Here is a 23,527-nt window from a genome sequence, read left to right as displayed (position 1 = left end):
TATGTTTTGTCCAATGTTTTTGTCCTATTTTTACAATAGCATATTGACGAGTACTTTAGATACAGACATACAAAGTACATGTGATTAAGGTCAAAAAGAGAAGCTGATGAGTGGTTACATAAGAAATGAAGAACTTTATAGCACGTCTAATGCATAAAAAAAGCACACAACCTTTTCAAATGGCCTCAGAATGGTGACTCAAAATTAAAAAAAAAAAAAAAAAAGAAAGAAAAAATCTTGAGTGTAACTTTTTCAATTGACTAGAAGCATTTCACCAGCTTTTCTGCTACATCTCTCCATTGGAAAGCAGCAGAGTGAGCCACGCCTTGAGCTAACTCACCACTAAGGGTCCCCTCCTCTGAGGTGCCGCAGGACTGCAGCACAGACAAGGCACACCAAGGTCCTCTCACACACCCTCTGTGCCACAGACCAGCAAGTCTGGGATTTACTTCCAAGAACGTTCTAAGGACCCATAATATCTTCATTAAAGGACGCTTTACTGAGATAAAAGTATCTCAGATGCTGACTGTTCAATAAGCCTTGCAAGCATGAAAGGACAGCTGCCTTATTCTCTCTCATTTTAATACAAACCATGGCCAGAGATCTTACACATAAGAATACCTGCTGGGAAAAACTCAGCAGCCATTCTCAGAGTCTGAATTTTTTTTAAAAAATAGGTGCATAATCCATTATTTTTTACCATTTTCTTAATAACATTTACATTAACTTCTGAAAAAAAAAAAAAAGATGCCTAATTTTGGAATGGTGTTTGTAAGACCTATTCCACAAATAGATTTTTTAATCAAGAAATATCCCAAAACAAATTATTTTTTGCTACCAGAGGCTCATCACCATGTATTCATTGCATTGAACTGATAATGAAGCCAATTTAACTTACAGAATCACATCCCAGCAAATTAGTAATATCATACAACAGTGTCATAAAACATCCTTTCATTCACTTGAAAAAACTATGCACAGCATATTTTCTCTTTATGTGGATTTTTATCAGTTACATTGGGAAAGAGAAATCTCTACAAAGTTGTTATGCTAGAGGTCTTTAAAGATTGAATTTCAGATGCGGTAGTTACTCCTGAGCTGAGGACAAATAAAATTATCTAAAGGTTGAAATCTATTCTTTATTTAACAAAAATTAAAATTAATACTATATACTAAAGAAACAGAAAAAACACCCAAAGTATAACCAAAAATCTAAAAAGAAAATTGAAAGTCTTAGCAAGAAAATCAGTTCTTGTAACTTCATAATGAAAAAATACACAGCAATCATGAATATATATATATCTATGTGAGTGACTATATTTTACTCTGATCTACAAAAATAAATTTTAATAGAATTTTCTGAAATATTGCAGTGACGTAGACAAACATGATCCTTTGGAATTTAATTCTAAATCACTTCTCATCAGAATTAAGTACCCTTTATACACTTAGCAAGGAAATGGTATACAAGATTGTTTCAAATCTATACTTTTACCTGAAACATAAATGGTTCAGTGGCAGATGAAAAGTTTAGACTTTTTGACAAATGCTCCTCTGGATCATATCTCTTCATATATCCTTTAATCATGACTGTCTTCGCAGTCCCCTGTTCTCCTATGAGCAATACAGCCTGCAACAGATATTTAAACTATATAAGTAATGTCAAAACTTATTTTTATATATGCGTAACAGACCTATTTTAAAGAAAATAATAGTTTCTGTGTCTATTTTTAAACCTTATGGTTTTTTGATAGGTTTCTCTTGTCTCCATATGCACCTAGACCATATGTGCTTTTCATCCCACATAGATTCTCCAAGAAATTTCTTTGGAGAGTTAAAAGGGAAAGGGGGAAACTAGAATGTTCTAGAGGATTTTCTTCCAATTACCAAACTTCTTCCAGTTTCTGACACATCTGCCGTAACAATCTCTTTTAGTGGATGACCTTAAGAAGGCTTCCTGTAAATTCCTTCCTTTATATTTTAAAGTTTTGTTCATGCACAAAAATAATGCACGAGAAGGTCCATGTTAAGAAAATAAAAAAGAACAATATAATGATGCACCTGGGAAGCAATGACTGGAGACGATGATGACAAGATGAACAAAGATTGTAACAGCCCGTTACTTTTTAAGTAGTTTTCTATTTATTTTATATAGTAGGTATATACTAAAATACGTAATCCTGTACTTACCTTCTTTTGTTTTGCAATTGTGTTTATCAAAAACTGAGTTCTGGTATTGTCAACATTTGGAACCAGAATAGATGCATAGTCTGGGACATGATCTGTTGGATAAACAAATTCCTGAACTCTATTACTCCAGTGCTCCCAGGCACCTGAAATGACCACACATTAAAAAAAAAAAAAAAAAAAAAAAAAAAAAAAAAAAAGTGGAAAATTTAATAACATTCTGATCATGTTCAATACGTTCAATATTTCATTAATACAATAATTTAATACAATAATTTTAAAAACAGATATTGTGGGTAGAACACTATAAAGTATAAAAAGGGATAAATTTTATCAAATTCATCTAAAATGCACCTAACAAAGGACATTCTTAGTCATGACCTGTAATGAGTCTATGATCCTACTAAATGTAGATGTATTTATTAAATTTATATATACTTATCTAAATAAAAACCCAGAAGAATGTTTGCCTAGAAACTAATTCTCACACTGCTCGTGAAAAATTACAAAACATGACAATATGGATAGCATATCTGTACACTAAATCATTGTTGCTGGCAAAAACATAATAATCTGGATAAGAGAGAAACTAATTTCTTCAGAAGAGAAAACACTGTCATAACAGTATGTATTTTGTGACAACAGTTGTGCGTGCTAGTTAAAAATTTGTTCTAGAAAATAGCACACTATCCAAAATATCAAGAATCAAAATATCTCATTATTCTTATAATTCTATAACATTTCAGATTTATGGCAAATTATTAGATGTCAGTAATAATTACTAAGCAAAATTAAAATCAGATTTTATTCCTTTAACAAAAACATCTAGCTGTAAGAAAATTAAGTATAAAATAATATTATGCTAGACTGAACCAGCCTTAGCACAAATTATCTACAAATTGCAGGCTGGTTAAATTAATAGAAAAGTAGTTTGTAAGAAGGAAATTAAAAAGAAATAATAAAATGTTAGCAATAAGTGCTCTATGTCTTGTCTCTGACTTCTATATCTTGTCTCTGACTTCTCACATCCACAAATGTTCTGACACTACACTGTCAAAAAACCTCAACTCATAGGACTGTATAATAAGGACTAAAGCAGTAACAGAGTTCTAAAATGACAGTTTAAAAAACAATGTTGGTTCTTTTTCTTACCACAATCATTAACATAAAACTCATACATCGTTTGATTGCTGCCACGTGGGATTTTTGGTAAGTCTAATTTATTATCATGAGCTCTAATGAAGGCTTCAAGTTTATCTCTACTGTCCAGCTCCAGAAGGGCACCTAAACTCCACATTATTGCAAAGTTGAATAATCTATGCAGACGCTGTGTAGCTGATCCACCACGTTCTTCCTTTGCTGGAATCAAGCCCTCCAGAAGATTAATAGACTGAAAATATTTTAAAATATGCATTTAGAAAATATTATATAGTCAGTTTTTATTTACCTATATATGTATGCACATGAATTATTTATATGTATTCAAAATTTTAATCAATACAGATTACAAAAAACCACCAAGCATAAAATTCAGAACAACAAACCAAATAAAATTTATTAAATATAGCTATATAGAACTGAACAAAATTTTCAAAATTACTTCGGTAATTTGATCATCAGTTACCCTTTTAAATTACGCCTACAAAATAAAAGCCATTTGTGAACTAGGGTAACAAAGCTTTTTAAGGGATTTTATAATATTCAGAACTCCAAGAAGAGGTGAAGCCTAGCCATTTCTTTCCATTTTTAAGGATGGAAGAATTTTCAGCATCTGTCAGCTGTATTTATCTCAATTTTGGCCCAATTTATGTATCTATCACTTTAACTTCTATTTTTTTTCATTTTTAAGAAAAGAGATTCAATTATTCTATTATGTGATTGCTTCACTCTGTTTCTTAGGAACTAGAGTCCAGATTCTAGAAAAATAGTAACTTGTTATCTACAATTTTGTGATGTTGCTTATGAATTTGGATGTTTGACTCCCTTAGGTAACCCTATTTGTACTCCCTTTCTATAAAAGTCAGTGTGAAGCATACTGTTTCAAAATGCATCTTTTTAACAGTGAAACAGATTTTTCAGAACACTCTTGAAATTAGTACTCTTTATTCTGTCTTGCATCTCATCTTTGGAGAGGGAAGAAATACAGTAACACATCTAATGCTTGCCCAGCATCTCCTTTGCAACAGTGGCCAGAAATGGAAAAGAGTAAAAGAAAACAATATCTCTTGGCTTGTGGTGGTGCTGGGGTAGTACTGCCTGTTGGTACCCTCTTTGGCTTGTGACTTTCTGAACAACACACACTTTTTCTGCTTTTGCAATCCCATGTGTTTTTTTCCACACTGAAACTAGCAAGGTTGGTATGGAGCCTACATAAACTTTTATTGTCTGTTACAGCCTTTGGCAAGATGTCCCATAGGTCTGCTATTCATGGCATTGAACAGTTTGTTTTCTTCCTGTGTGAACTCCTTCATGCTTATCTTCACTGGATTTCATTTGCCATTTTATTACCTATTTATTCAGTCTCATAAAGTCCGTCTACAGTTCTTCATGGTTAGTTGTTTTGTCCTTAATAACCTGAATAATCTAGTATCATCAATAAATTTCTTCACCTAAAACTTTTCCAAATTGTTTATGAACATTTTGAGCAGCACTAATCCCAGCAAAGGTGCCTCAGGATAAGTGATAATTTCTGTCTTTCCTGAGAATTGATAATCCAGTCACACATTTCCTATCTTCCAATACATTGTTTATCTAGAAAAGAAACTCCTTCTATGATTATTTAGCATCAATGTAAATGCCTGGTAAAGAATGATGTCAAACACCTTTGATCCTTCATGCAGACTATATCAATCAGATCACCTTTAGCTACAAGTTTACTGACTTTTCCAACAGGCTCATAGGCAGGATAACTCTAAAGAAAAAACTGGTGTTGAATCTCCTAAGGTAAATGATATTTGTCTACCTAATGAGCAGGCCAGAAGATGCATAAAGAGTTAGAAAGTCAGTGGAAAAATTACAAGGAGGAAAGCAAACGTGAGATCACAATTATATGAAGCCAATATAAAGCTCTTGTACAAGAACAGGCAACTTAATTTGTGAATGCTAACAAATGGCACAAAATCAGGTACATGTGCATGTTTGGGTGAACATCCAAAACTGAATTTTGTAACACAAATTCAAGTCTTCCAGATGCAACTGCTTTGACTGGTTGTAATTTTTGAGAATGCATGCACTAAACAGAAGCTGCAGGTCCTGAATCCTACAATTGCTAGAGAGACATAAGACCAAACAAATCAGGAGGCTGATAAGGTACAGGGTTTATGCACAGAGACCATTCCAAGGCAAACCTGGGATTTTAAGGTACATAGAGTTTAAAAATCTCTGGCGTCACTGACTCTTTGATATTACAAGCATGGAAGCCTGCTAAGAGTTATTTACTTTGTCACAGATGTGACAGAAGCTTACTATAGATTTTCATTCACAAGAACAAACATTCAACACAGCTTAAATCAGGGAAATATTTCCCTGATCAAGCAGCATGAATAGAGCACTGACTTTCTGGCACTTCCTAACAAGTACTAATCAAAAACATCAGAAACTTTTGAACACAGGAAAAAAATCTTCTGTAGAGACAAGCTCAGTTCAGTCAGAAGTTTCACAGATAAGAAATGCAGAAGAAAAATAATACCTCTCTCAAAAGTGAGAGAGCACATCATAAGCGGTTCAGTTGTTTCTGCCTGGAGACTTTAATTCTAAAGATAATCCAATTGCATTTGATACTGCACAGTTAAGGTCTCCAGCATTTACTGTGGCTGCTAGTTTGCAGTAAAATACTTCACAATCTAAAAAATCTGAAACTAACTCTCCAATGTACAGCAAAAATATACTGGGTGCAAATTCGGTACTTTAACATTAAACTGGAGTGCTATCCAAAACATTACCTTGTCTAGACTCATCTTCAAGGGCACCACTGAATTTTTTATGAGTGTGTCAAAATAAAAGGGAGATTACATGGACAAATGGAAAATCTGGAAACTTAGAATCTGCAGATGACAACAGACTCATAAACAAATCAACAGGAGATATGCAATACAGGACTGAAAGTCTTGCAAAATCTGCCAAACACATATTTATATTATTAATAATTCACTGACATAATCTGGACTCCACTCAAGGTAGAATTCCAACTGATGGCAAAGGAGAGGAAAAAAACTGCTACATTGACCTTGAAAGAACTGATGGACAGAATTACACCAACTACATCTGAAGATAAAAAGATAAATAGAGTTATTATTCTTTCTCTCTGTTGACAATGCCAGTAGACATATGGCGACCCTTATCACAATTTTTGGTACTAAAAGAACCAAAATGAATCCCCTAGCTTATTAAACATATGCTTTTGGAAATTTACTGAAGCTTGCAAATTCCAGTCATTAGAAGACTAGCCTAGGTATGAAGTAATACAGAGAAGAGAAATTTTCTTCTGCACATATTCACACTTCCTCTTATATTGCCCAAGAAACAAATATTGATTTTGAGCTTTTTTTTGTCAGGAGACAATATTTTCAAATTAAATTTTATGGCTATCAATATAGGCTGTGCTGTCCTTGCTATTTCTGCACTTTTAACTATTATCAGTCAATTCATACAAATTCATGCAGTATCTGTTTTACCTGCATAATGTAGTTACATTCCAGAAGCTCCATTTTGGGATTAAGGTTTAGTTTCATATATGTATATGCTGGTTCAAAGATCCTGTCATACAAACTTTGCAAAAGTTCAGCTTCTTGTGCAGTACGTTTTTTCAGCCACGCCTGAAAAAAATATCCACAATAATGTTCTGTATTAAATGCATAGCAAGGTATAATAAGGGGCAGACAGCAATTATTATCTTACCTGCAATATTGGTCTCCAGCTGAGGACAGAAGAACTGATGAAGACCATACCCATTCGAGAAACTGTTGCTGGAGAGGCATTCTCGATGTTGTGGACCTCAAATAGCAGCTTACACGAAGGAGACATAGGAATCCGATCTCCATTTGCAAGAGTGAGGGTCTTGTTATCATCCAAAACTGAATTTAAATTCTCAATCCAGATGGCGTCTACAGGACCATCTAAAACCAGAAACACATTTTCACCTGGAAAAATAATCAAAAGAGAGATAGCTCATATCACATTGTTGAAAAAACAAGAAAATACACGTACAAAAGATGGTTTGGAACTTATATGTGATCTAAAAATTTATTTTATTTATTGTGATTTCTGCCATCTATATGGATGCTCATTACTGAATAAATTACATACTTAGCTAAGGAAATATTTTTGAAACAATTGGTAGCAAAGGAGGGCACAAATACACCTTTTTAGTGTTGAATATTTGTTACTGTGGCTGGCTACCAGATAGAAACTGTGCTATCCTCCCTCAACAGGACAGAGGGAGAGAATACAATGAATATCAATGAATGAATGAATATGCATGTATGAATACAATGAAAATGTTTGTGGGGTGAGATAAAGACTGGGAGATGGAGATCACTTCATAGTTGTCATAGGCAAAACAGATACCACTTGGAAAACATTATTTTATTGCAAATTAACCTAGATATGGATGATGAGAAGCAAAGACAAACACCTAGAACACCTTTACCCCACTCCATTTTCTTTCTCCAGATTCAACCTCTTTCTTCACAACTTAATTAACTCTTTCTTCTTCCTCCTTCTGCCCCAACTCTACTCCAACAGTACAGGGAGGTTGGGGAATTTAATATTTTGTTGCTAAAATAAGTGTTCTCTGAGCAACTAAACAAGAGACATTGAAAGTTTAGAGGTCCTTCTCAAGTTAATGAAACCTATGATCACTGCTATGTTCTTAAAATCTGGTTATTTTTCTTACACTTCAAAATATAAACATACATGTAAATACCTAAGTTTGGCAATTAAATTTTGGAATTCTGGCTTCATTTGGAATAAAGAAATTTTCTAACAGAGAAAACAAATGCATTTTTCAATGTAAGAAAGTAAACTGTTTTTTAAAATTAGCATCCTTCTAGGAAGGTTCCCTAGAAGAATTCCCTTTGTTTAATACATTTATTTGTTCAGATACAAATAAAACACTGTGGAAACACAGTATGCCAATCCTAAAATACTGAAATATAAATACAGGCAATCAATGTATGTAAAACTGTAAGAATAACATTATTATAAATAGAGTGCCATTAGAACAAGTTAGTCTAACTTAGATTTATCACCTTCCAAGTAACACATCTACATTGTAGAACTGAAGTGGCAAGCAAACGATATTTTTTTTAAATGTAGATATACTATTGAAATAATAAATCTTTTAACTGGTCTCCTTTCTTAAGAGGTGTAATATCAATCAGGATACATTTTTATGATACCAAATGAGAAGTATTTACATACCCTTTTTGGTTTTCAGTGTTTTCCTCCACAGAGTAGAAAAGATGCCATCTGTCCAGTCATTAGTTGCAGCATCTAGTTTTCCAAACATTTGAGGAGCAGTAATAGCTTTGGGGTTCATGCGCATTTCCTTATGAGGTTGGCCACATTCTGTGAGTGCTTTCATTAATATAGTTATGACCATCGTTTTTCCAGATCCACTAGGTCCAAGTGTCATCAACCCATGACGTACTAGATTAGTTTCATACAGCTATTAATAAAATCAAAAGAAAATATTTCAATTAAAAAATCAAAGTAAAAGTAAATACATGCTTTAGAAAGATTTTTGCTTGCACTTAGTGCAATTAAGATGTATTAGACATAAAATTTATATGCTCAGGATTGAAATTAGCATGCACTTGCTGAATTTTAGTGTTTTGTGGAAGAGTACATATCTTCAATTCCTAATCTTTTTAGCACTAAGCAAGTTTACTACAAACGGTTCACAGAACTAAATCTTAACTAAATTTTTTAATCAATTGAAAATAGTTTTACAAGATTTGCAAAGGGGTTTTCTGTATTACTCAAAGGAAAAATTAATAGTAGCAAAACATTGATGCTACAGAAGTTTGATTAATTACTACAGTGCTGAAATACCCGAGTATATGAAAAAAACATAGCACTTTCTCCAGAACTGTGTATGGGTTTAGTTTCAGGAGAGTTCTCTACTGAATTTTCTATTTGTCTTTTAATATTAGCATTAGGTTTGCTGCGGAAATGTCAGTCTGCCTATACAAGTATGGATGAACTGAATGGCACGAAGCAGTGGTAGTCTTCCTGGGTGCCAAAATCCTGTAAGATGAAGCATACACAGCTCTTCCTCTGCAAGCTGAACAAAGGCTTATATCAGTCCAGGATGAAGATCTACAGGCACCACAGCCCAAGGCCCTTGCATTGGTCTTCCTTAGTATGCTGCACACATGACCTTCAGTTTTTTCCCATATTCGATGTGCAGGTTCTTGTGTAAGACAGTGGTCCAGCCACTAACACATTGTTCTGACTCCTGATTGTGAAGAACATTTTAGGAAAAAAGTTTTACCTGAACAAGCTTAAGATTCCATGGTGGATGGTTAACCAATCCTGCCTCTTCAACCTGATGAGCTACTGCAGCCTGGAGCTCATCATAGGTACTGCTGTCCAACTGCAACCCCGGGAAGAGATCATTGATAAGACTGAGAAACAAAGGTTCATCTTCATCTATCTGAAACAAAAAAATGTTATTAAATGTTTAAAGAATGGCAATCCAAAGAATATTTCCCAGTTCTCTGTTTTGAAAGTATTAGCAGTAATAACATACTTTCTAGATACAGATGCTTACAGACAGCTAACAGGAGAGCTTGCTACAAAAATAGCATTTTGAAAATGTCATCCACAAGCCATGCAAAAGGGTAATTCAGAATTGAAAGAAATTCCCCAGTGAGTAGACACTGGAGTCTACTTATAGAATTTATTTGTAAACCACTTGCAACATATATTGGAAAGAACATCCTGTTTGGAAAGAAATCTTTACAAGTCGGATTTAGTGGATATTCATTATTCAACTTATTTATGGTACAGTGATCAGTCTGTGCACAAGTCAGGACATGGAAAGTCACATGCAGAGGTAAGCCACTATTAATCAATTGGAACTTTTGCATAATGAACACTCTTTACAAGTCTAATAAACTCGCTATGTTGTTTGATGATAATATGAAGGTTATCATGTTTCAATTTTTAAAGAAAAGAATGTTTGAGATTTTTTTCTGATCTCATACAAAACCCATTAAATATCTACTAGGCTTGTTTCTATGTGGTGCTAAAATATTAAATTAGATTCTTACCAGCTTAGAAAGATTCATATCTCTTAACCCTCTCATGACAATACTCAATTCACTTTCAGTTGGCCTGGCTCTCTTTTGAGCTCCAAGAGTCCTCAGTACTGAAAGGATATTCCTCAGACCAAAGTCATAATGGACCTAGAGAGTGGAAGAAGACTTATGTATCAGTAACAAGTTCTCTAGCTTTATTTCATCAATATATCAAATTTTGTGTGCATATTGTATAGTACAGTCGTCCTGCCTGGAAAATGTAGCTAAAATAGGAATTGCTGCTGTTGTTAAGGGATTATTCTGTTCAAATAAATGAAGGCTAATAAAGTTGTCTTCAGGAAGACGTGTGTGTGCTATAAGGTTTTTCTTTCCTAATTTAAATTTAATTGATTTCACAATTTATCATGTCATACAGAAAAAAAAATATAGCTCTGAATATCAGGGTTCTAAAAAACTAATAGTTCCATTCTAGACCATGTCTTTCCAACTAAGGCATATAAAAGCACAGACTTCAGATCAAGGCAGTGCTACAGGGACATGAACAATTTAAAATAAACTAGACTTTTCTCCTGTGGTTTCCAGTTTCCACTTTCCAACCACTTACCCTAGCCCTAGATAATTCTTAACCAAAAAAATTATATGACTGGGATAATTTTTTTCTGACTAACATGTTTAGGCAGAGAACCTCACGCACTTGCAACTAACTAAGGAGCATAATTTTTAACAAAAAAAGGTGCATGCAGAACTACATGTTCGTGAATTAATGCAGAGATTTAGTCAGAAATTGTGTAGAGATATTTGTTTAAATTACATTTAAAGTACTTCAATGTTTTGTAAAAGGCATAGAAGTGATGTTTCAGAAACAATCAGTATAACCCAAAAAGTAGGAGGTTTTACTATGTAAAATCAAAGACAGAGGGAATATATAGCATTACCTGCTTAGTAAGCTGCTCCTCACAAAGTTTATAAAGGACAAAGAATTTCTTAGCCAAGACCACATTATCAATAAATCCATAACTTGCAAGTTTAACCCTTATAATTATCTGGAATACAAATATTTGTAGGAATTCCATTAGTTTCTCCTGAAGAGTGGTCAACAAATTAAAATACAATTTTTCCTTTCAGTTCAGTCAGGAATTATACCTGTCTATCTGGAACCATCATTGCAACAGTTCTAAACTGAATTTTGAGATTTTCTGGAAGTTCTTGACGTCCAGCATATCCAGGATTCTAAATAAGAAAACATAATGCACCGTTATTATGTGCAATAGTCAAACTTCCCTCCTTTTTATTGTTCAATGAAAATAAATACATCTATAAATACTTAGAGCAGTTTGGAGTTAGAAGTCTTACCTATCAATTATTGTAATTTTAATATCCCATAAAGTAATCTTGGACTGCCATCTGCCTTGGCATTAGGATACATACACTTTAAAATTTCCTGCACATGAAATTACAGGAAATAGTTCTATGGAGCCTCAAGAATCCTATGGCAACAAGACAGCATATCCTAGAAGTTAATATTACGGGAGATCAAAGAACTTTTACATATCCATATAGGTACCAATTACTCAAGACCTGTATCCCTGAAAAATATCTTTCTTATATCTCCTTCTTTAAGTGAATGTTCTTTTTCTCCCCTCAACTTACAGTATCTTTCTCATTAATACTGTTAAAATATTAATTCTATTAAACTACTACTATGTTAATATTATTAAAACAATCATGAATTATTAATACATTGTCATTATCATTATTAAAAATATGGTAGTAAAGCATATTAGTGTTTCAGTCCACACAGGGAATTCTGCAAGTTTGGTCAAATTCTTGGTCTGCATGGTGAATAGCAATACAGCAATGAAAGGACATAATTATGAACACTTTCAATAATAATAAAATGAAGGCATGCCATTCACAAATAATCATATTTTTTTATATATATATATATATAGTGCACTTTAATCTAATTCTCTATAGTGACATTATTTTATTAAAAAAACCCAGTTATTTTCACCTTGTCACTTAACCTCTATGTAGTATAATTTGTCACTTCTTTGAAATTATTACTACACTCACCATAGTTAGGAAAATTCCAAACTCTGGATTTAAATCTACACAATCGCCATCAGAAAAAATGAACTGCTTTTTTTTTTCTTTTCTTGCTGTTAAAATAATATAGATTTGCTGTGCTGCTACTGACAAGACAGGTAACTCAATTCTATTGAATTCATCAAAACATCCCCAAGATCCAGACTGTGCAAGACCTAAGACAGGGACAGAAAAAAAAAAAATTATCTCTTGTCCTTCATGTGTATTTGAATAGCTGAACCTAATTACTTTTCCTGCAAGTAATTAAATCGTATTAGCTTTATTTATTGCCCTGTGGTCAAGGCCTATCTTCCTCCAATCCAATTGACTGCTTCATAACTGTCTGAATTAATACTAGTTGATTTATCCACACTGCTTAAAAGTGAATGAAAGTCTGAAAAATATTTTGATAATTTTGGACATTTGGTAAATATTTTTTATAGATCATTCTGTGAATGTAGCCTTTTATTGTAGAGCACCATTTAATTATTTGCAAAAAGCTGTATTATTAGTCTAAAAAATAGTAACTGACTTAGAATTACAAAACACTAGTCCTAAATGTCACTAAAAGTGTCACTGTTTTTTACCATTTTAAGTCCCCACTAAAAAAGTTTCTCATGCAATATTACAGGATATTAAAAACATTCAAAGTGTGGATATGTCTATGAAAGAAAGAGAGAAACCCAGAGAAAGAAAAATAAATGAAAAGAGAAATCTAGAAGTACTATATTAATAACAAGAATATTTTTTGTACAGAATTATTTTCATAGTTGCCTAATTTCTTTTGGAAAATTAACATGTATGTAGCAGCACCTAAGAGAATAGTTTTTCCTTTCACAATGTTCTATAAGACAGTTTCTAAGAGGATTTTTTTCCCAAATGATATTATAAATGATATTGAAGTACCAGCAAGCCATGTTTTCCTTTCACATATACTGGAAGCTTGCTATATAATTTTGAATAATTTATGCAAGTTATTCAGGGTTTATCTGTGTTGCACAGTTAAGGCTAAATCACTTTAAAGACATTCTGTCATGAATTGTGTCACTCAAAGATTTTCTAAAATTTTAATGACTTTCAAATGGGCAACATGTTTATAAACCCATAGCTTTAGCCACTTTTATTCCTCTTGCTTCCCAATACATACAATACCATTATTCTGAAAAATGAGCTGACAGGAATCTCATGAAGTTCAAGTCCCTTACTTAGACCAGAATAACCCCATGCAGCAGTACAAGCTCTGTGCTGGCTGGGTTGCAAGGCAGATTTGCAGACAACGACCTGCTGCTCCATATAACAACTAATTAAACATGAATCAGAACTATGCCCTTGTAGCAAGGGAAGTCAGCTACATACTGGGCAAGAGCATGGCCTGTAGGGTGAGGGTATCACTGTTCACCTCTGCTCCACACTTGTGAGAGAGCAGCTGGAATACCACCCTCACTTGGGGGTTTCCCAGTAGGGGAGAGGCACTGATGTATTTGCATGAGAGCACCAAGTGGCTGCTGTGATGGTCAAGGGAGGGAGGACATGACACAGAGGGAATGGTGGAGAGAACAGCATTTGTTGAGCCTGAAGAGACAGCAAAGGGAAAAGCCTGTTGCAGTTGACAACTAGATAATAGGAGGCACTGAGAAACTGGAGTCAGGCTTGTTTCAGAGATTCAGAAGAAGAAAAGACAATGGACACGTGTTTCAATGTGGAAGATTCCAAGCCCGAGGAGGTAAAAAAAATGTGATAATGAGAACAATCAAAACACATGAGCACAGGTGTTGCAGAACATCCATCCCTAGAGACAGTCAAAACCCAAGACAAATAAGGTACTGAGTGAGCACCCTGCTCTACCTGCACCTGCTAAATGACCTGTGGAAGTCTCTTCTATCCTACAGGAAGAAATCTTACCTTTGAAAATCCTGCCTAAACCTCTGAAGTCCATTTGATCAGAGCAGTTAAAGACTACTACATATTTTCCAAGAGCCTTTCCCATGTCTTTTGTTGTTTCTGTTTTACCAGTTCCAGCTGGTCCCGCTGGAGCTCCTCCCATGTTCATTCCCAAAGCTTGCGCTAAAGTTATATAGCACCTACAAATATTAATTGATGTCACTCCATTAAATGATATTAAAGATATAAGTGCTTATATATAAAATACAGATCAAGTTATGCAATAGATTCTACAGCCCCTATGTTGAAATGCTAAGTCTTCATAAAGCAATTCCACGTATTTCAGTGCAAGAAGTTCAGAGAGGTAAAGGGCACAAAATATAACATTTAAATGTTATTCATATAAGAAAAAGACCCCCCAGCAAATCAAATAAACAGCAAAAAATAAAACAAACACTGGTGTTAACAAACTAAAAACTCAGTGAACATCCCATAAACTTTTATACCCATAAAGGTATTTGTCATTAACTTTTCTGGCAGCTATAAAGAGCACATTCTCCTGTTGAATTCTGCTATGCAATCATGTTTTGCAGCATCCTAACCTGTATACATTTATTTATGTTACCTTTGACTAAATCCTGAATTGTAAAGAATGATATATGAATGGTCTCTTCCACCGTTATGGGTCAGAAATAGTTAAAATTCTAGGAAAAAAAGAACCCTAAGCTTTACCCCCTTTTTAAGTCTTAAAAGATCTAGACTGTCGTTCTGCTTATATGCAAGTCTTAGCTATGATTTTCATTCATGACAAGGTATGGAAGAATAATGCTAAAGGAATTAAGCAATGGGGTATCTTCACTGTCAAATCAACATAGTTTGGAAACATTCTAACGGAAATGTTTCTGGTTTTAATCCATAATCGAACACAGTTTTATATCTAACTGGTTCCTCAATTTAGTTTCAATCACTGTAATTGATTATGCCAAACTTGCAACGGCAGGAACTTTCCTGCTTTCTGTACAACAAGAAACTCTGAAGTGACAGCAATCCTTTCCCTCTGCTGTTCTACTTCAATCAATTTTGGGGTAGAGTTTAACAATTTTGCATCAAAAATACTCAGTTGCTGAGGGCAGTACACTTCACTGCAGAAATCTACGGAACTTTCCATATCATCACAATTGCAGCTCTACTTCTCCTGGAGAAATAAAAGTATTTAAAAATCATAGAAGCACATACACCACATATATACCAAAGTAAATGATTGAAGGTTAGAAGTTGGTTTTGTTTCTTGAGGGGATCTTTTTGCATGTAAAGTATCTCTTGGTCTTCTATTTTCTCATTTGGTTAAAAGTCATCTCAAGAAAGGATCGAATGGTAAAGAACTTGGACAAGGAAAGAAGAAAAGAAGTTCCCAAGAGGAAAAAAAAAATATAGTTCTTTGTTAAGCATCATTTGAAGTAAAATGACCATTTTCTTGCTTGGCTACAGAAGGAGGGTGAGTGCATACAGCTCTTCAAAGAAGCCACAGAATCTTAAGATAATCTCTTACTACAAAATTTTGAATATTTGACCTAATCTTCTCTTCAGTATATTGCTAAACTGTATGTTACTATATAACCTTAAAACAATGTATTTATGTTTTTAAATGTTCTTTTTAAGACTGGGCAGTGATAAAGGAACTAGTAAGTGTAGGGATTACTGAGACTCTATTTTACTTTTTCTAAAAGGATAGAGTAAACTAAAAGTATACTACAAGAGTATATTAAGCAAATACATGAGAATGTTTTCATGAATGATCTAGCCCACACAGGACTTAACTCAGATTGGATCTCTTTAAAGACAAATGTTAAATAAACACTATAGATATTAAAAGTACTCCTTATCTAAAATTGCTTTTCTAACCTGTCTGTAAGAGGTGTTATAACCAGACGATCAGTGCAACCCAGAAATTCATTCTGGTAAATAAAATCAACATCTGTAATTGCTACGATGACATGATCATAATCCTCTTTATAGTAGAATCTGGACTGCTTTAACCACTCAAAATCAGTCGGTGTTTTGATGTTCATTTTTACCTTAAAAGAAAGTAAAAGTATGTGTTATAACAGATCAGCTACACTTACTGCCTTTACCAGCTCTGATAAAGTGCTTATTTTTATGTGAATAATGAGTGATTTTTCAGATTAAAGTTCCTGTGTAAGTATACAATAAGCATGACATAACAAGTTCAGATGTATGCTAAACTGATATTGAAAAATGTCCTGATTGCTTAACCCAATCATCCCAACATCTCTGTTATCAAATAAATCTTAAACTGCTTTGGTAGGGCAGTCCACTTTCCAAGTGAGAAATGCAAATAGAACACTGCTAAGTCCACCAAACATATTGCAACAAAGGGCATGGTAAGGGAAGGATGTGACTGAGGCAGAGAAGCAAACGCTGTATAATCTAAAAAGCCTCTGGAAATATGTGAGGGACAGTGTTGAAGGATGCCATTCCCCAAAGAATAAAGGAACGGTAAAAATTTAGCACAGTCTCAGAAGTTCAAGTGCAGGATTGTGACTATCTGCTGATTTTAGTGGGCTTTTTGTTTGTTTGTGTTCTCTGTAGTCTCCCTAGGAACGTGAAGCCATGTGACAAGTGAGATTCTGTAAAGTCATGAGGAGATGATCTTGCAGTTACAACACCCTCAGCAGTCTCAGGTTCCAAAGTTATGCAAGTAAGAGTAGTACAACTGCTTTTCAAAGGAAGGAAATACTTTGTTTTGTCTTCCAAAAAAACATCTATAGGATGACATAAAAAATTTAAATATTCTAAGAAAAGAGTAAATATTTGGCAAAAACGTTTAGTTTACAGAACTAATTAATGTTATTCTAGTTTAAGCAAAATGATATTATTTTTACTGTGGTGAGATTATGGACATATTTCTCTTACACATGCATATATATGTAAGTGTAGCTACCACATATAAGAAAGAGTATTATGATAGAAAGTGCATTTAGTTGTCAGAAAAAAATATATACTGTACCAAATCATCAAAAATATCACGCTGATGCACATGAATGGTAATAAGTGTTTCAAATTTCACTCTCTCAAACTTGGAAAGATCCTGTGTGGTCTGGCCAATCAGTGTATTCAGAATATCCAGAAATCTAGCATTGGTTACATCCATGATTTTTCTGTCATCCTTAGCATTGCATAGAGCTTCTTCTCCATCACGTGTCCACAATATTTGAATTCCCAGTAACCCAACCTAAAAATGTAATACATGAAAAATACACAAACTAATCACTTGTTGAACTCTAGCTGTGTTACAGAAGGTTTAATTGTAATAGGAACAATAAATTATGGTGTAGACAGTTTCAAAATATCACTATATCCAACATGAATCTATCTCACCAGGACACCATGCCAAAATCAATTGGCTCTGCTGTACAACCTGCTGAGAAAGCATTTAAAAATTGTACAAAAATTTGTCACACAGTGAGATACACTCAAACTAAGTACTAGTGTCATTTTCCCTTCTAATCCTTTAGAGGACTCCTGTAATACAAACCTAAACTGGCTCTGGCAGGAGAGCCAGTTCTTCTGAAGATTTGCCACTGCCAATTTGTAACTAATTAAAGAACATTAAATTGTTGTGAATTTTCACTGACCATGGGATGGCCTGCCCTCTAAGATTCTGTCACGCCTGGAGTACAGCCTAGAGCACACTGAACTACAAATTATTTTCCTTCCAAATAAATCTAGAGATTTTTAGGATATGGCACATAAATTACTGTCTCAGATTGGTTTTGATTTACAATACCCAGAACAAAAAAATTACAGACAAGCACTATATCCCTTTATTACCTTTATTACCCACATTTCAATATTCACAAAGCACCAAGCCCTAAAAATTTTACTCAACATCTCTATTTTTTCTGGCTTCCTATGCCTATAGTGAGCTCATGGTTACAGAGTTTGTGTATTAGAAGATAGCCTGATGATTTTAAATGGTGAGCTATCATAGTTAGAGTCTAAAGAAATAATTTTAGAATGGCCAATTAATCAAAGGAAAACAAAAAAGAAATAAAATAAATATTTGGATGTGACTATTTTATGCTATCTGTAACAGCAGCTTCTGAGTTGGGAAAAAGGTAGTTTGAAGAAAACATTTCATTTGTCAGTATTTTGCCCAACTTCCTCTCTCTTCTGTAACACAGCTTTTCTTTGTAAAAATTCCTTGGCCAAACCCTTCCAACACAAACAATTTCTTGAACCTAAGAACTCAGCAAGATGTGAGAAAAGATCTTTGCAGATGGTAGTAAAGCCACATCAAAATGTCTAACATGAAACAAGACAGTCCTTATTTCTTTAAGGTAGTGAAAATTTTCAAATAAACACTGCTGAGACAATACCAAATTAGACCATAAATACAGCTTTAGGATAATTCTACTAAATATTTAAATGTATTGATTTTTAAAAAATAGCAACATACAGGCCAGTTTTAATATCTGCAGAATTTTCATTTAAAATTACACCCAGCACTGTACCAGTCAGCAAATTACCAGAATTCAGAATTCATACAGGATGGGAAACAATTAATTAATTTTTAATGAAATTTATGAATTATCAGTAAGATGGAGGAGTTTCTAGAATCCTTCAACATGGCCTTGTACTGCATTAGCGCAGTGACAAATACATGAACTATAAGGTAAATCTTGTAAATTATGAGAAAAACATTCATAATCCTAGCTCTTGCAATCTTAAATTATGAGAGAAATCAGTCTGCACGTGCAATTTTATTTGCAGCAGAAAAGGATTCAAATACCATTACAAAAAATATAAGCTCTACTTACATTCTCCAAGAGTAGAAACAAAACTAAAGCAGATGGTAAGAAAAATATTATGCTATATACTGGGTATAAAAATCAAAGTGATTTAGGATTACCTTCTACTGAACAGATCTTTCCCCTTGTTTCCTCTATGAAAATTTCCTCATAAAGGCAATCCCACATGCTCTTTACCTCCCACCTGCTCCCAGATACAACCCAGACTGCATGCACACGTCCACACCTCATATTCTTACCTGGGCTGGGAATTGATTAAGAAAATTCAACAACTGATATCCTGGGTCACTAATTTGGTAAAATGCTGCCCTAATTATGCCATGCAATGACTTCTGCTGCATTTGCAGTAAAATCTTCAACCAAATTTCTACTGGTCCTTTTGCAAGCACTGGAGTGTCCAACTGAAAAATTAATGAAAATAAATGTACAAAATAGAACATATTTACCAACCTCCTGTTTAAGAATATGAGTTACTACATAGTTACTAAATTTCTATTCATGATAGCTACAGATTTTACTTCAATTAATATCAAAACAATTTATTTAATGAAGACATATTCAAGTCTTGTTAACAACAATCCTTGAAATATTTATTTGTAATTAACAATGATTCACCTTAATACATCTTATATGTTCAATAATAAAGTTATTTATATACTAATGTTTCTAGAAAAAAAATAATTAGATAATTACTGGAATTTTTTCTCCTTCTCTTGATATGACTGCCAGTATGCGATCATAATCCTTTGGGTGAAACTCTACTTCATTTATGTTGTCAGATATGGAAGTCAGATGTGGCTGTAAGGATAATTCAGGAGTTATTCAGTGTAAATATTCGGCAACCGCAAACAGAAAAAAGAAATCTTAAATAAGGTTATCCTGCAAAATTCATGTGAACCTAAAAATGGATTTCTGGCCATCTGTAGGTAGCAATTACAGAAATGGTTGTGTAGAATTTTATCTCTGTCTACTGTACTTGTACAGTTTCCAGAGATGATCTAGCAGAGATCAACCAGCTTATCTCAATTAACCCTCAGAAACAATCCAGACTAGCTGGAAGAATTTTGCAATATGCAAGGTAGGAAAGCCTCACAGGTTCCTTTTATTAGTTTAGTTGGGAAAGAAACCACAAGTAAATCAATTGATCAAACCATGTTCTGGTGCTCTGAATTCTGAAGATGGTTTTGAATTACAGGTATCCATTTCATATTTTCTTAAAGAATGGAGAGCAAGAAACAAAATGAAAATGTTTGCATCTCATTTTATTAAGTGTTCCTCTGTTTTCTAAGTTTTTTAATATAAGTAGAAAAAAAATCATTAAGTTCATACCTGGATTGTATGAGAATCACTTGCTTGTCCAAGAATTTCAACAAGTGCAGGATCAGAAATAAAAAAAAATCTTGGAAACAGCAGTCTTTTCTTCTCTAAATACCTTTAAAATTGAACAAGATTTTTATTAAACTACTTCAGGCGGTAATGTTTTCTATATAAGGGTTTAAGTAAGTCTGAAATACAATTAGTGATTCATAAAAACTATTTAAAATATAGGAAAGCAATAAAAGTCAAACAATTCATACCCTGTAAGTGATTTCTGACATACTTCCAACTGTTCACGTAGGTAAGGGAGAAGTTGCTCCATAGTATCATCTCCAACACAGCAGGCAATTACATTTGTGTTTTCATGAGCTCGTTGCATTATTTTTACCCATGATTTGTCAATATTCTGAAAACGCTTTGCTTCCTACATATAGGAAAACCAAAGCATAATCTGTTGAGAATTATTGCACAGAAAGATTTCAGTATACAGTATTAGGAGAGCATTATAAAGTTTACCTGGGGTAACTCTTTTGCAATATCTCCTGCTACAAAAACAGCTTCAAGATAAATCCAGAGATTCTGCACAACCAGCCATTCTTCAATTATGTGTGAGGAGTTGCTTAGTTTAGAAACCCAGCTCTGAATTTGCTTTTTAAATGCCATATTATATCTAAAAGTGGAGAGGAACGCAAACTATTTAATTCTAAATAAAGCTATTATAAGATAATAGCTGTATTTGGCTATGGTGAAAAATCCCCCAAACCCAGAACAAACTAACTCTTCTTTCACTTAGAACAAGAACACCATTATAGAAATATTTTAGCAGGTTGGTTACATTCAGGTATATTGAGATGAAAGTTGTCTTGGTTGAATGCACATGGAAGTCTTTCTCATACAGGTGCTTTTAATTAGGCCTTGTAATACTTTGTTTCATTAAAGTACATTTAATTCAAATTTACTGCTAATTTAGCTCAATAATAGCACTGTTACTATCCCAGTGTATTTCTGAAAATGCCATACATTAAGAATGCCAAGTACCTATTGGACAGTAGAGAATCCAGAACCATTAAACTGTCCTCCATCAATATCATAATTTCTGCTGATTCAATTCCCTTTAACAGTAACTCTCCTCTTGCTTTGAACTGTGCAAAGCTCAGATTTTGAGCTCCCCAGGTTTCAGCTACTTGAGACAGTTTGGCTTCTATATCCTTTTCCTTCATAGCAGATATGCATATATCCTGCAAAGAAAGAACCACTTTTTAGACTCTCCAATCTTGTGAAATGAATTTCCTGATACTGCACATCCAGTCATAGAATATTGAAAGTGCAGATATCACACTACAAATGTATGGATAACTGACAAAAGCATTTTTGGAAATGGATGGATATATACTTATGTGGCTTCACATTTTGCTATTTCTGTGTAAAAAAGATTTTGGATCATGATTTCGAAAGGCTGATTAGGGGTAGTGGTTAGACCCATCACTGGATGAACTCTGACCCTTACCACACTTCAGTTTATAGAATCACAGAATCTAAGAATAGTTTAAATTGTAAAGGCCAAGTCCAACATTCTGTTCAAATCAGAGCTTAATTCAAAATTAAGCAGATCACCTTGGAATGCTTCCATATAAATCAATTAAAGATAAGTTTTTTGCATGTGTATTTACCATATGAAACATGGAAACTCCACTGAGTTTTCACAAGTTGTATGAGGGTTTTTTTCTAAATTGTGTGGTTTAAAGGAAGACATAATAATCTAGAAAAAGTCTTAATATTGAATATTATTAAGCATGATTTTCTCATCTAAAATTTCTGATTTATCTACAAAAATACAAAGCAACAACAAAGCTAAAAAAATAGATATGATCACCATTTAAGGTTTTGTTTAGGGATTTTTTTTCCTGCTTAAAAAGAGCTAAGAAAATAATAAAAAATAACGGCAGGAAGAATGTGAAGAAATTATCTGAAAATAAGTGGCCATAGATTCCAGCTGCTACCTCTGTATTTGCTCACATAGATAAGAGTTTCTAAATAAAATAGGTTTTTGTAAACCAATGTGATCTGAGTGAGATTCAAGGACTTTAATCAAGTAATTATTTTTACAGAGAGTAACAGTTTTATACTCAATCACGTTATTTTTGCTGACAATATAAAATGAACAAGGAGGACAAAAACATGTGTACATACCTCAATATCTTCTTTATTTTTAAGAATTGGTGCTTCCATGATGTTTCGAAGGCAAAAGGTCTCAGATTCTACATCAAAGTGATGTCCTGTTGTTTCAGAAATACGATCCCAATGTCTTTGCTTCATTGCTTTGTCAGACATCATTTCCAGCAAAGAACAACATTCAATAAAATCCTCAATTCTTTTCTTGAGATCTGAAAATGCTTGCCAGTGGTGAAGGCCTTTAGGTAGTCTACGGCACCTGCAGTTAAAGTGATACAGTAGTAAATGCCCCTTCTGTCAAAATAGAATTAATTAAACAAGAGTTTAAACAAGGAGATACGAAGTGGATTGTATTAAGGTCAACATTTTCTATGTCAGCTAGCCTACCTGTTTAGGAAAAACTAATACAAATGCCCTACTTAAAATCATAATATTTAATAGTCTCAAGCACTGATATTTTCCCTGCAAAAAATTAAAAAATACTGTCGTTTCCATTAAAACATAGTTATCTCCTGCTTATCATCAGAAACTATTGGAAAAGAAAAAACAAAGAATTATCTGAACTAAATATCACATATGAAATATTCATATAAATATAATATTTACTTCAATTTAATACACATGGCACTTATTAACAGACCAATTCAGAGGCAGACACGAAAATGAGATAAAAATGACTGCTGAAAGAAAGCCTGAGAATAGTTAAATAAATATCCACCTCTTTGACCTCACTTTTAAAGAGTCAACACACCAAGAACCGAGCAGGTGATCTACCAGAATAATTCC

At 33.7% G+C, this 23,527-nt stretch overlaps 1 protein-coding gene across 1 annotated transcript in view; it reads right to left on the bottom strand.

Annotated features, from left to right (window-relative positions):
- DNAH8 (dynein axonemal heavy chain 8) overlaps positions 1 to 23,527 on the bottom strand; it is a 113,875-nt gene that overhangs the window by 46,588 nt on the left and 43,760 nt on the right. Inside the window, exons 34-54 of the mRNA XM_062490336.1 lie at positions 22,760 to 23,000; positions 21,608 to 21,807; positions 21,086 to 21,239; positions 20,830 to 20,993; positions 20,582 to 20,684; positions 19,946 to 20,050; positions 19,492 to 19,653; positions 17,449 to 17,673; positions 16,323 to 16,495; positions 14,442 to 14,620; positions 12,528 to 12,715; positions 11,595 to 11,681; positions 11,387 to 11,494; positions 10,464 to 10,598; positions 9,683 to 9,844; positions 8,608 to 8,854; positions 7,084 to 7,325; positions 6,861 to 7,001; positions 3,340 to 3,577; positions 2,191 to 2,333; positions 1,496 to 1,630 (exon numbers count right to left, since the gene is read on the bottom strand). Of these exons, the coding sequence (XP_062346320.1) occupies positions 1,496 to 1,630; positions 2,191 to 2,333; positions 3,340 to 3,577; positions 6,861 to 7,001; positions 7,084 to 7,325; positions 8,608 to 8,854; positions 9,683 to 9,844; positions 10,464 to 10,598; positions 11,387 to 11,494; positions 11,595 to 11,681; positions 12,528 to 12,715; positions 14,442 to 14,620; positions 16,323 to 16,495; positions 17,449 to 17,673; positions 19,492 to 19,653; positions 19,946 to 20,050; positions 20,582 to 20,684; positions 20,830 to 20,993; positions 21,086 to 21,239; positions 21,608 to 21,807; positions 22,760 to 23,000 (3,532 nt within the window). The remainder of the gene's footprint in view (positions 1 to 1,495; positions 1,631 to 2,190; positions 2,334 to 3,339; positions 3,578 to 6,860; positions 7,002 to 7,083; positions 7,326 to 8,607; positions 8,855 to 9,682; positions 9,845 to 10,463; positions 10,599 to 11,386; positions 11,495 to 11,594; positions 11,682 to 12,527; positions 12,716 to 14,441; positions 14,621 to 16,322; positions 16,496 to 17,448; positions 17,674 to 19,491; positions 19,654 to 19,945; positions 20,051 to 20,581; positions 20,685 to 20,829; positions 20,994 to 21,085; positions 21,240 to 21,607; positions 21,808 to 22,759; positions 23,001 to 23,527) is intronic.

This window comes from Cinclus cinclus, chromosome 3 (assembly GCF_963662255.1).
Source record: "Cinclus cinclus chromosome 3, bCinCin1.1, whole genome shotgun sequence".
In the NCBI taxonomy this organism is placed as follows: domain Eukaryota; kingdom Metazoa; phylum Chordata; class Aves; order Passeriformes; family Cinclidae; genus Cinclus; species Cinclus cinclus.
The sequence above is the reverse complement of the archived record's forward strand: the minus strand, read 5'-3'. Positions and strand labels throughout refer to the sequence as shown.